The sequence below is a fragment of the Larimichthys crocea genome, chromosome XV (assembly GCF_000972845.2).
Source record: "Larimichthys crocea isolate SSNF chromosome XV, L_crocea_2.0, whole genome shotgun sequence".
NCBI lineage: Eukaryota > Metazoa > Chordata > Actinopteri > Sciaenidae > Larimichthys > Larimichthys crocea.
The window spans coordinates 22,915,846-22,927,743 of record NC_040025.1 but is presented as its reverse complement, the minus strand read 5'-3'; the positions used below and the strand labels follow the sequence as shown (position 1 = coordinate 22,927,743).

At 41.2% G+C, this 11,898-nt stretch overlaps 2 protein-coding genes across 2 annotated transcripts in view; both read right to left on the bottom strand.

The window, feature by feature from the left end:
- The window catches only part of bpifcl (BPI fold containing family C, like), a 14,708-nt gene extending 8,294 nt beyond the window's left edge, over positions 1-6,414 (bottom strand). Inside the window, exons 1-7 of the mRNA XM_027288448.1 lie at positions 6,221-6,414; positions 4,835-4,937; positions 4,472-4,603; positions 2,816-2,971; positions 2,669-2,732; positions 2,483-2,543; positions 1,795-1,886 (exon numbers count right to left, since the gene is read on the bottom strand). Of these exons, the coding sequence (XP_027144249.1) occupies positions 1,795-1,886; positions 2,483-2,543; positions 2,669-2,732; positions 2,816-2,971; positions 4,472-4,603; positions 4,835-4,937; positions 6,221-6,320 (708 nt within the window). The 5' untranslated portion in view covers positions 6,321-6,414. The remainder of the gene's footprint in view (positions 1-1,794; positions 1,887-2,482; positions 2,544-2,668; positions 2,733-2,815; positions 2,972-4,471; positions 4,604-4,834; positions 4,938-6,220) is intronic.
- An 804-nt stretch (positions 6,415-7,218) lies between these two features.
- Positions 7,219-10,855, bottom strand: LOC104926430 (vesicular inhibitory amino acid transporter). Its single transcript, XM_010740288.3, has 2 exons — positions 10,008-10,855; positions 7,219-9,259 (listed from the first exon to the last, which is right to left on the bottom strand). Exons 1-2 carry the CDS (start codon positions 10,386-10,388, stop codon positions 8,072-8,074), a joined length of 1,569 nt encoding a protein of 522 aa, XP_010738590.2. The 5' UTR covers positions 10,389-10,855; the 3' UTR covers positions 7,219-8,071.
- Between the last annotated feature and the right edge of the window lie 1,043 nt (positions 10,856-11,898).

Sequence of the window (11,898 nt, the reverse complement as noted above, 5' to 3'; positions counted from 1 at the left end):
CCATTCTTTCACTTATTTATTAAAAAATAATATATGTTGCAAAGCCACCATGCTCTGGCCACCATAATTTTATTATAAGGGCAATAAATATGCTGTAACTGACCATTTGCTCATGTTTATTTAAGGGAGAGTTCTACAGTATTAAACATCATGAAGGCCTCCCTTTAAGCCCCAGCTTTTCGCCGTGCCTGAGCAGCAGGGCTACATGTTGTCCGTGGGCCTGTCTGATTCACCCTGAACTCTGCCTCATATGGATAATACTTAGCCGGACTGTTTCAGGCCCCTGATCAATGATAGCGTGGTAAGTGGACCTAAAAGACGCATGATGTATAGAGGAAGAAGGCACACAATTAAGTTTGATTTTCCCACCCATCTATTTAGCACTCCTTTATGTTAAGTACTTTTGTCTCTAAACCATCTGTGGTTAAGGAATGTTGTTTTATCATCTCAGATCCCTCATCCTTACATATGCACCTAAATACCAGCGAAATGGGCCTTTTATCCCTCAGGTAAGTTTATATGTACCACACTGAAGAGTTGTATTCTTTACTGGATGAATGGTTTTATGTTAGCCTGCACTTGTTGTCACATATCTAACCTCACAGACTTGATAAGAAGAAAACAGCCATGAAATAAAGTCTGTCCTAACAATGCTTATCTGTAACAGTCTGCATGATGGCATTGTGGTTAACACTGCAGTTTTTGATCTTAGCATCAGTATTGGACTTTGACCATTATTAAAGTTAATTTATCTGGGTCTGCTGGCCTACCTGGCCCCACTTTATATTTGTGATATCAACATTCAATCAAATGAAAAAAAAAGAAAAGAAAAAAAGTTTCTATGATAAAAATCAGCAATAGTATCCTTAAAACATCAAGTGACTTCACAAGTCAGCCATGTTCAGGTGGTGTTAACCACTGACAGTATAAAGAATGACAGTGAGCATGAAGACACTTGTAGGTTTGTGAAGAGCCGTTGGAGCTCAAAATTTGTGGGACCATGTGGGTGTCCTGTTTCTTCTGCCTCCCCGCTAAAAGTCAGCAAGATGTGGATCATCTGTGTGGCCCGAATGATGCCTGAGTGCTAAAACAAGCCACCCAATATTGCACCTAGCTGTTAATCAAAGTGGCCATACTGTTAACTATGCATAACTTTAAGCCTTAATATCATTTGAACGGGTGAATTAAATAGAAATTCACCCTCAGTACAGTTGTCATGAACAGGAAATTAGCTCTATAGAGACCAAACAGTTTTTTGGCCCAGGCTGTTTATTTTTTGCTTGAGTTTTAAGATATTTTAGATGTGGGCTCATGGAGATTGAAATGTTCGTACCAGCCTCAAAGCCCATTTGGAACTGCAGTTTTTTGGCACTTTAGGTTGCCGTTGCCCACTTGGTGTCAACACAATAATCTATATTTAAAAATTCATACTTACGTGTTGAAAAAAACCTTTGTGCTACTTGTATAGATATTTTTTTTCTTTGTTGTCTCTCTTTTCCTGCCCCACTTAATCTTTCCTGTCCATGAAAACATGTCCTTAAAGTTGTCAATAATAAAATGAATGTTTAACGTTCATGTTTCTTTCTCTCTGCAGCTGCCCAAAATGTTTCCAGATCTGCTGATGAATCGCAGGTTTATGCCAGAGATGCTCCGCTGTTTTCATTCCAGCCTGGTGCTATCAAACGGACTTCCAAGGCGCTGTGAAGGCTTTTGCCATCCAGCCAATCATACCCCAGACCCCCCCACAATATGAAAATAGATGACTTTAAAGTACTTCTACGTGTGTTTGCTTACCTTAAGACCCAGATTCATACTTGAAGCATTAACCACAGGTAAGTCGGTGAGAGGGAACTCAAGAGTAACATCCTGATCCACGTCAAAGGAAACTGATCAGAAAAGAAATCACAATTATTTATTTATGCATTTAAATTCCTGCTGTTATATAGGGGTTGGCTTAAAGTCCATGTAAAGTAAGAATAAATATGTGTTCTGAGTGTGTGAGACCAAAGAAGAAACTGTTATTAACCAGCCAAAACTGAATGATTAAAAATATCGACATGTTTATGAAATGAATGTCAAAATCAGGTAAAAATTTGTATTCTCAGCTCCAGGACTGTGGGGGCGTGTCACTGAATGTGCTGAAGCCACACCCACTGTGGGAGCAGTCAAGCAGCAATTTTGAAGCGACTGAAACGTGTCAGATAAGTTCAGAAAATGACGTGACTAGCTTTGAAACACTCAGAGTGAGATGAATGAATCTCTATCTCTGCTAGGGGTGCAGGGGTATGCACAGGGTGGCCTCAGTGTGTCATCGAGCCACCCTTTAGGACCGCCCCAAAAATTTAATTTCAGTAATATATCGTTCAAAGTGTTGTTGTTTTTTCAGCAACTATTTTCCAACATATTTAATGTATTTTGAAAGAAATCTCAGAGTTGACTTTACATGGACTAAAGTAAAGTCACTCTTGGCCTGCTGCCATACCATTCATGGCCTGTAGTTGCTCCTCTATCATTACAATGGCTTCCTCCAGTTTAGGGCAGATCTATTGAGGAAACAAAAAGGCAAATGTCCTGCATTAATCATTACTGAACATCTTTAGTAGGTTTCAACTGATTCTCATACAGAATATACCAAGCCTCCAGTGATAGAATACAGAGAAACACTCACATGTCTTTGTATTTCACCTCTGATACGCCCCTTGAAATACTTCACAAATGGTTTGAAAATAGGACTATAGACAAATGAAAACACAGGGTTTATATCTTGACATCAGCATCACTTCCTTTATCTCTCCTTCCCTCTGTTCTGTCGTACCTGGCTCCTCCATAGAACTGCATGTCCACATCTCCAACATTAGCGTCACAGCTGACACTGGTGACAGACAGACGCCCGTCAGCATCTTTCCCCAGCCCCACTACAGAGGTCACGTCCACACTAAATATAGCCAAGTTGAATGATCCCCCGTCATGTCTGAAGATACAGAGAACAAAAAAGTGATGTCAGTGGATGCTGGTGTTGCCCAGAATTTATTTATGCAACATGCACCTCAGTGAGTTATAACTTAAACTAACAATTTAATTTTATTTATATAGCACCTATAACTTAAACTAACAATTTAATTTTATTTATATAGCACCAAATCATCAAAAACTTGACAAGGAAAAACTTGCTTTTAAGAGGGGGAACCAAGCTCATGGTGGCCATCTTCCACAAGTGGTTGAATTAGAAAGGGAGAAAACTACAACAATGAATGTATTGGACCTTATGCTTTAATTTGCAGGTCTGCTAACCTCCTTTCTTTAATTATCTTCTTTTTTAGTGGGGCAATCAAGTTGAGTGTTGTTCAGTGAGCCTGCAGCACAATTAACAAGATGATCTCTTTGTTAGAGGCTAAAGTTAGCAGATGAGTCCTCTGTTTAAATCAGGCATGGCGCTGAAACAAATGCTGATAGAATCACTTCCTTAAAATTAGCTACAGCACTAACAGATCAACATCTGCTGTAGATGTTTTTGCCTGAAGTAGTGAGGTTTATGTTAATAAATAATGGAAGAGGAAGTTTATCTTCTTTGTTGTTTCCCCTTCATTTCTTCCCTGTTTACCGTACATTTAATGGGTCATCTATTTTTACTGCCGCACTAACTAATTATCCTTATAACCAGATAACAAACCAGGAGTTAGAAAACAAGTTAGTTCATAGACAGAAACCTAATTAGTTTTTTAAAATTCTATGTACTTTGTATGTGAGAACACCTCAGTGAAGTGCAGACTGCAAATCTCTGCCTCTCAGCTCAGTTTGCTGGTACTTTTACTTTCAATATTACTGAAAGTGCAAGTTAAGACCCAAAGGAGCCTTATGCCATTAGGGGAAAGAAGAGAAAGTAACCAAATTCACTGGTTTCTTCCTGTGCATGTGTACAAAAGCTTCTGAGACACTCTATCCAGTAGATTTAAGATTTAAGTAGATTTAAGATTTCAGTCATATACGCTTTTTGTTTGAGGTAATAAACTGATCGACCTTCAACCAATCTACTGACATCATTTGATTCAGGATAATTTGACAAGTTCTGGTTTTAAGTTCATTCACAGTAACAATGTTCATTATTCTTCTGTAACCTAGAGACTGAAACAAAAGGCCAATAAAAACAGCAAGAGTGATGTTCCACACATGAATACAGGAGTTAAAACTTTACAGCACCGAAGACATTGACACGATACCTTCAAGGACACACTTCCTTTTTTGATTGACAAGTTCTCTTATGAAATGGAACCATAACATCACTTCCTTATTAAGTCTTATGTTCATTGTCTCATGTTCAAATCAAAGTGTGCAATACTTAAATCAAAAGGTTCATCACTCTCTCTGAACACTTTTATATCAATATCGCGACACGGACAAACCCTGACTGAACAGCTGTGGGGTTAGTGGCTTCATGAGTTTACATGTAAAGCAGAAACTGAGGAAGACTCACATTATACCAAACTGTGTCTTCCACCAGCCGGCTAGTGCAACGCTCAACCCTGACATGGATGTCTTGAATCCTGTGGCATCCTGATAGAACTCAACAGATGGCTCTGGAAAGTCGCACTTTGTTATGGTGATGCTGGTGCGCAGGAGGAGAACAAAGACAGGTGTAAATAAGTGTGAGGGCAATGGTTTTCATACTACATAACAGGACAGCAACAAAAATATTGAGGTTCAAATTCATGAAAATCAATCAGACACAGTCTATTCTGTTGGAAGAGAATACTGTGTGTGATTGGGAAGAAGTAATGTACGTAATTTTAGAGTGAAAAGACACCTCTATATTCAGAACTGTCCACTGTAATCTTACCCTGTTAGTGTGAAGTGTATGGCGCCAAGAACTTTACCGCTGATGTCAGGGAAAGTGATATTATTCAACCTATCCTGGATCCATCCTGCACCCACATGCTTTCCTGGGACAAACAGCACAAAAACACACACTTTTTAAATAGTTGTGAATGAAACATGTCTCATATATTGATCATGCAATGTCATTTTGTTGAGAAGACTCAAGAAGCAGTGGCAAGCTCAAATGTTTTTATTTTAACAGGCCTAAGTAAATGTCTTTTAAGTCACTACTTGTTTGTTTCATCTTATTTAAACATGGGCTATAAAAATGCCTAAAACCCTCCAGGGACTGTATTACAGCAAATATTTAGAGTAATGTATACATAGTTTGTTTGTTCCTATCAATAATTTAGACATAACAGAGACATAGCATTGTACTTGACAACAATGTGTCCCACCCATCTGTTGTGCAAGTATAATAAGTCATAGTCATAAGACACGTGCACACACTCATATGATACGAGAGGCCTACATGCAACTTTATTGCCAATTCATTCTGAAATAAATTTTGGATCCACGTCGCAGCTAGTATAGTAGAATAAACACAAAGTTACACCTATGACACTTTTCATTCAAACAATTATGACAATTATACGTACCACATTTTATCTGGATTTGGCAAACTCATTTTGGTTTAGTAAGAGGAATGACTCATAAAACAATGATTCAGCCTCTTGTGTTTAAAGCAACTATGTGTAACTTTTCTACCATCAAATAACTGTTCTTGCATTATGTGTCTTTGCTGCTCATTGCACGTGAACTCTCTGTGATTTACAGAGTTCCCTGAAGGACAGTAAAGTGAACTGCTGGGAAACGTAGCTGCTGTTAGGTAGGACTGTGAGCTCAGAGCATCCACCAGGAGGATGAGTTTTCAAGCTCAAGGCAAAGGTAAGTGTTAATGGGAGTGGAGTGGGTGTTGTGCCAGAACCGGAGCTGGGCAAGTGGGCTATTTAAACAAAAGACCATAGGAGATAACAGAATTATGGAAGTGACTGAGCAAGAAGTTGTCAGACAAGAAAAAAAAACTGACTGACGGCAAAATGAATAAATGAAAGAAGCGGGCTGGTTTGTATTGTTTTATTACACTTTCTGTTTGTTTAGCTGTTCGCAAAGTTGTTATCATAAATAATATAATCCTAACAAATACGTACGTGTGCACCTGTCCACATTTACAGCAGTGATATTGCACCTAAATCGCATGTTTCTTTAAATGGATTTCCCTAAACATGGTATTGCCTGTTTAAACCATGCGGGCACGGTTCAACAAGTCTGAGCATGCGCTTGTAGTGTGTGGCTTGAAAGGTGTGCCACAGGTTTGGTTTTAAAAATATATCTCACATTGTCTTACCGTACTGAAGTCCTTTGTTGGTCAGAATGACTTGTAACCCAGGGCTTTGTCCACAGGCAACAGAGATGAGCGTGAGCAGCGCTATGATGGATGGAAACATTTCCCCGGCTCCCCTGTGGCGTAAGCAACAGCTTTACTGAAACACCGATCCTATAAATCAAACATGCAATAAACCCGGCGAGTGGTGTTTTGTTGCATACCTAGTCACTGCAGAGTGAAGATGAAAGTCAGCTCCTGGTGTGAGGAGAAGTCTTCACTGCAGCTTTTGCTTCCTCTATTACTGAGAAGTGAAACTTACTGATGTCTGACAATAGCATGAGACCGACTGCTGCTGGTTAGGGTGTGTGTGTGTGTGTGTGTGTGTGTGTATATGTGTGTGTGTGTGTGTGTGTGTGTGTGTGTGTGTGTGTGTATTATTAACCAAATAATTGGAGAACTTAAATGTGTAAAAAAAAACATCTCAATTCTTAGAAAAAGTAACAGAAGAAACAAGGAAATTAGTTTGTGTCCTGGTTTGTTGACTTTTACTTTGTAACAATCAATACTTTTATCAGACTGAGCTGTGAGACACTGCCAAATTATCCCTGCTGTTGGGAAGTACTGGATACACCAGGCCAACATCTACCCTCAGTCCATGAGGACCCTAAACGCACAGTTTTAATACTTTTAATTGAAATGTATTTGTATAAAATTGAGGAACTTGTTTGCTCCTGTGTCAGGTTTTCACACAGTCTGTCAAACTGTTTTCGACACCTCTTGCATCCTGTCGAGAATAATTTTCATGTAGCTGTTTGACACACAACATTAATCTCTCTTAGGCAAATTTGTGGTTTGTGATATTGGACTTGACTTGAACCTTGCAGCTGCTACCCGGTCTTGTGTCTGAACACTCGCTGTTTTAAGAAAAAGGGGAAACTTAATTAACCTTTTCAAAGAGGAAGTAAAAATGAAAGACAGTCTTCCTTAGCTACAGTTCAAAGAAACATTAGAATCACCAGCCATAAAATATTTGATTTATTTATCTCTTAATTCAACAAATACTCTTTGTCTCACACACCATGATTAGTTCCATTAAATCACAATTAACAAGTTCAATAGGAAGAGAATATTATCAGACAGACAGTTTTCATATAACACAATTAGGACCCACTTGCTTGCGCTTTGAATTCACTTCATCCAGAATGACACTTTGAAACACCAAAAAACAATCGAGCTAACGAGGACTACTATAAGATGGAAAATAAAACACAAAACAAAAACAAACCGAGAATAAAAATCATTCTGTTTAAACACCTACACATAAGTTATTCATGGTTTATTATAATCCGAAGAGCACCATCTGATCCTGATGGGTGCCTTGGTCATCTTTTTTTCTCTGCAGTGGGAATAATGATATATCTAGCAGCTCAAAAACCAATAGTAACATATTCACTCCATTGTTTGTCACATATTTCATTCCCCAGATATAAACACGTACACACTCACAGTTAGACCCATGGCGGACATTTTCATTGGAACTTTGACAACTTTTGCATGAAGACTAGACACCTGGACAGGCCTCTTAATGCCCACATATTTAATCACCCCCTTTTCATGCGGAGGTTGTGTCCCTCTGTCCAGTTCATAAAACATGTTGTCCGGAATGAGTAAACTACTTTACACTATGATTGTAGAGTTTATTATTGCACATTATCACGAAGGCAAAATAAAAAGATGTACATTTCACACAAATAATCCTCCTCATGAGCTTCTATGTCAAGTGGTCAACATGATGTTTTGATAAGGTCTGCGTCAGGACAGCCTGTGGCATTTTAGGACATCACCATTCAGTAAAGGTCATCTCTGAAGCTCTCAGTCATGGATATTGTACCTGAACGCCTCTATGAGCCCTTCAATCGAGTGAATGAAGCCAGATATGGCACATATGCCTCCAATAACAAAAATGGCAACGTCGAAGAAGACGTGGTGCCACAGGAGATTCCTCCACTGGAGTTTCAGGTGGAAAAGGCTTGGCAGCAGAAAGCATAGGCCAGCGCCAGTGAGGCTCCCAGTTAAACCCATAAGGAGGGCGAAATGGGGGACAAAGACAGCCATGAGCAAGGTGAAGACTACCAGGCCAATTCGAAGGCCCAGGCCCCATGATTTCAACTGGCCACCAGGGCCATAGCAGTCAGGAAAGAGGGCTCTCCCACCATCCTGGAACAAGGATTTCTCCAGAACCTCAACTGCAGCGAAGAACGGCAGCGGGTATGACAGCAGCGCCTTGGAGACGAGGAAGATGTTCACCACAGCCCGGATGGTTGAAGGCAGGTTATCCGTGATGACCTCTTTGGTGGCGTCTGCCCAAGTCAAGTAGGCCACCAGGGCGAAGAGGCCCTTGAGGACACAGGCTGCGATGTGAGTCCAGTCCATCATGCAGTGGAACTCACTGGGGTTCTGCATGTTTCCCTCCAGGGATGGGAGGAAGATCTGGGAGGTGTAGCTGAACACGATGATGCCAATCGAAATGGGGAATTTCTTCACGTCGATATAAAACTTCACCTTCTCCCAGGCCCACTCTCGAGCCCTGGAGAGGCAGTAGGCAACCACCAGGATGTTGATAACAAAGTGGGCCAGAGTGCAGAGCAAGCTGAACTTGGACACGGCCTTGAGGTTCTTCAGGAACGCGCATGGCAGGAGCGCCACCGTGGCCACCACGGACCAAGCTTTCTGAGAGACGGGGAACCCCGGGAAACTGTTGTACATCAGGTTTCCGCTGACCACGACGTAAAGAATACAGGTCATGACCAGCTCGATAATCTGAGCCACGTTAACAACGTGGCCGCCCAGCGCCGGGAAGCGAGGAGCGCAGCAGGCATTGGCGATGTCCACGTAGGAGTCCCTGACGCGCACTTTAACGCCGTCCTCGTTCTCCTCGTACAGACACGCGATGAGGATTTTGCCGGTGTAGCAGCACACCACAGCCGCGAAGATAATGAGGAAGAGACCGAGGTAGCCGCCGTGGAGGATGGCGTACGGCAGGCCGAGGACGAACATGCCCTGCGGACAGAGAAGCGCAGTTGAGTGGTAATGGACGAGGCCCACATCGCAGTGACAGGCCGAGTCAGCCCAGGCATGCAATGACTGGCTCACACAGCTCACAGCTTACATAATAACAAAAACAAAAAAATACATTTGTGCATTAAAAATATCAAAGCAACATAGAAATGTTCATGATTAATTTCTTAAACCTGCATCACAATTTTCTCTTTGACCTCGCCCTTGGAAAAAAAAAAAACATTTTATTTGCAGAGACAATCGAAATTAAACATCCAATTTAAAATAAAATAAAATAAAACGATTTTTTTTTTAAATGAATTTGATTACAACTTCAATTTGATGGAGATGCTGATAAGCACGTGGGGGCCATTCAGCCTCAGGGCTATCAAAGTGAGGCAGCTCTGCCTGCAGCTCCGCTGATAAAAAGATTTGAATAAATACATTTTAAGACCCACCGACTGCAAAGGATTCACTCACAAAGCGTGAATTAAAGCTTAAATCGAAGTCTGCGTTTAACAAAGATAACACCGAGCGCCTTTAAACACATTTAAAAGATCCATTTGATTTCATTAAGTCAATATTGAACTGCTTTATTTTATTTTCAGGTTGTGTGCAATGATGCGCATCCTCAGATTAGCCTCCTTTATTTCTTAAAATATAAAAATCTTCAAGGTGACTTTTGGCCTGATCCATGCAGCACATGTTATTTTAGCATGCACACATGCAGGATGAAATAATCACAGTGTACCTGGATGGCATTGGTGACATTCCAGCCAGCTTCCCATGATGTGATTTTGGGTTTGTCCTCATCCAGAGAGCCTCCTGTTTTAAGGGACGAGGGCCTCCGGCCGGTGCCGTCTCTCTGGTAGTGGCTGTCTCCATCCAGCTCCCCCTCTGCCTCCATGTGTCCCCCTTCCTCTTCTCCCTGAAGGACATCCATTTGCATCCCTTGTCTGTAGTCATAATCCAAGTCGTCGCAGTCGGCGAAACCCAAACCTTCCTCGTCGGTCGCGGCCTGGAAGCCGAGCCGGGCGAACACCCCGCTGACCTTGGCCTGAGATTTGTTGGACACCGTGTGGGCCGCGTTGGTCAGCTTGTTGGTGATCTTGTGTCGTATTAAGTGAGCCATCTTCCTCCGAGTTAAAATGCGTTCTTCAGCTGGAAATGGTTTTACCGAGTAGAAAAGCAAAAATGCAAAGGTGCATGCAGGGTGATTTAATTGATTTGTGTTCTTATTTAATTCTAATGTAAAGTCATGCCTGTTGCCTCTTCGACGTCGTCGTGAATGGAGCTAACCAGCCTTTCTCACGGCAGTTTAACCGTTTCACCCAAACCGTAAAAAAAAAAAATCCTCAGCCGCTTTTCTTGACTTGCTCATCCATATTACTCCCTCTAAAAACACTCCGGGGCATCCGCCTCAACGAAGAAACGACCCAAAGTACAGACAAAAACGAAAATATGTCCTCATGTGTCGTTTTTTAAAAAAAAAAGATAATTTACCTTTTTTTTTTTTTTTTTGGCAGTTGGGTGGGTGGGGGTCCTGTTGGTGACAGCTCGAGCGCTGGAATCTCTGACCGCAACACCCACCAATGAGAGAGAGAGAGCGCGTGGAACGAGGAGCGTGCACATGCCCGCATAGAGAGAGAGAGAGAGAGAGAGAGAGAGAGAGAGAGACTTGATGAAATGATGAGGTCATTACAGGATTACAGAATTGTCCCTGACATTATACATGAATGAAGAGATCAAACGCTTCTCACCTGCTTTCATGCTGCACTCTGTTAACAGGTCGACGGGCACCGCGGTCAACAAACATGCACGGGTGCTAAATAAATACCCGACAGACCCCCCCTCTACTGTAAACGTACTGAATTTTTTTTAATTCTTATATCCATCAGCTGTACTTGCAGCGTGCATCAAATGCAATAGATCTTTTTTCACAGCAGCCATTTTGATGTGAAATCAAAAAAGGGTAAACACAGATGTGTCCAATTATTCTAATTAAGGCTCAGTGTAAACATGTTTACCCAACAAAAAAACAAAAAATAACAGTTTTTTTTTTCATATAAAATATTTTAAAATATTTGTTCCCTCTGACCTGCTCAGCTGTCTTTTAACGTGTGAAATGAATCTTAAATCTGTGAAATGAAGCGCGGATGTGCAGGCCTACAGTCACTCACACACGCACATCTCGTGGGTATTTTCCTCTAATACACAGATATAAGGCCTGATAATCCACGGCCTTATTATGAAAATGTGTTATTTATAAAAGCTATAAAGCTATTTGATGCATTTTTTTTTACAATTTGTATTATTATATTTTCTTACACATTTTCGACAGCCTTCGTGTAGAAATTTAAAATATAAAACACCCCCCACTTATGTATTTAAACACGTTTTAATTAACGGCACCGTGCACAGGTCTGCGTGTTTTGAATTTCTCCTTAATGCATGCGTCTACAGATTTGAAATGTCCAGCTCATTTAACAGCTTGATTCCAGATGAGCGTGTTCAGCAGGCTGTGGGAGGATGCAACTCGTTGTTGATATGATGAGCATCCTGCAGGCTGGCCTACTGCGGAGCACCGACAGCACCACGGACAGCTCCTTCAACAAACGGGTCAGACTCACCCTGAGCCTCTT

Coding starts and splice junctions, on each gene's coding strand:
- LOC104926430 (XM_010740288.3), bottom strand. CDS start 10,388: ATGGCTCACTTAATACGACACAAGATCACCAACAAGCTGACCAACGCG. Junction 9,260..10,007: donor ATGTCACCAATGCCATCCAG/GTACACTGTGAT, acceptor CTCTGTCCGCAG/GGCATGTTCGTCCTCGGCCT.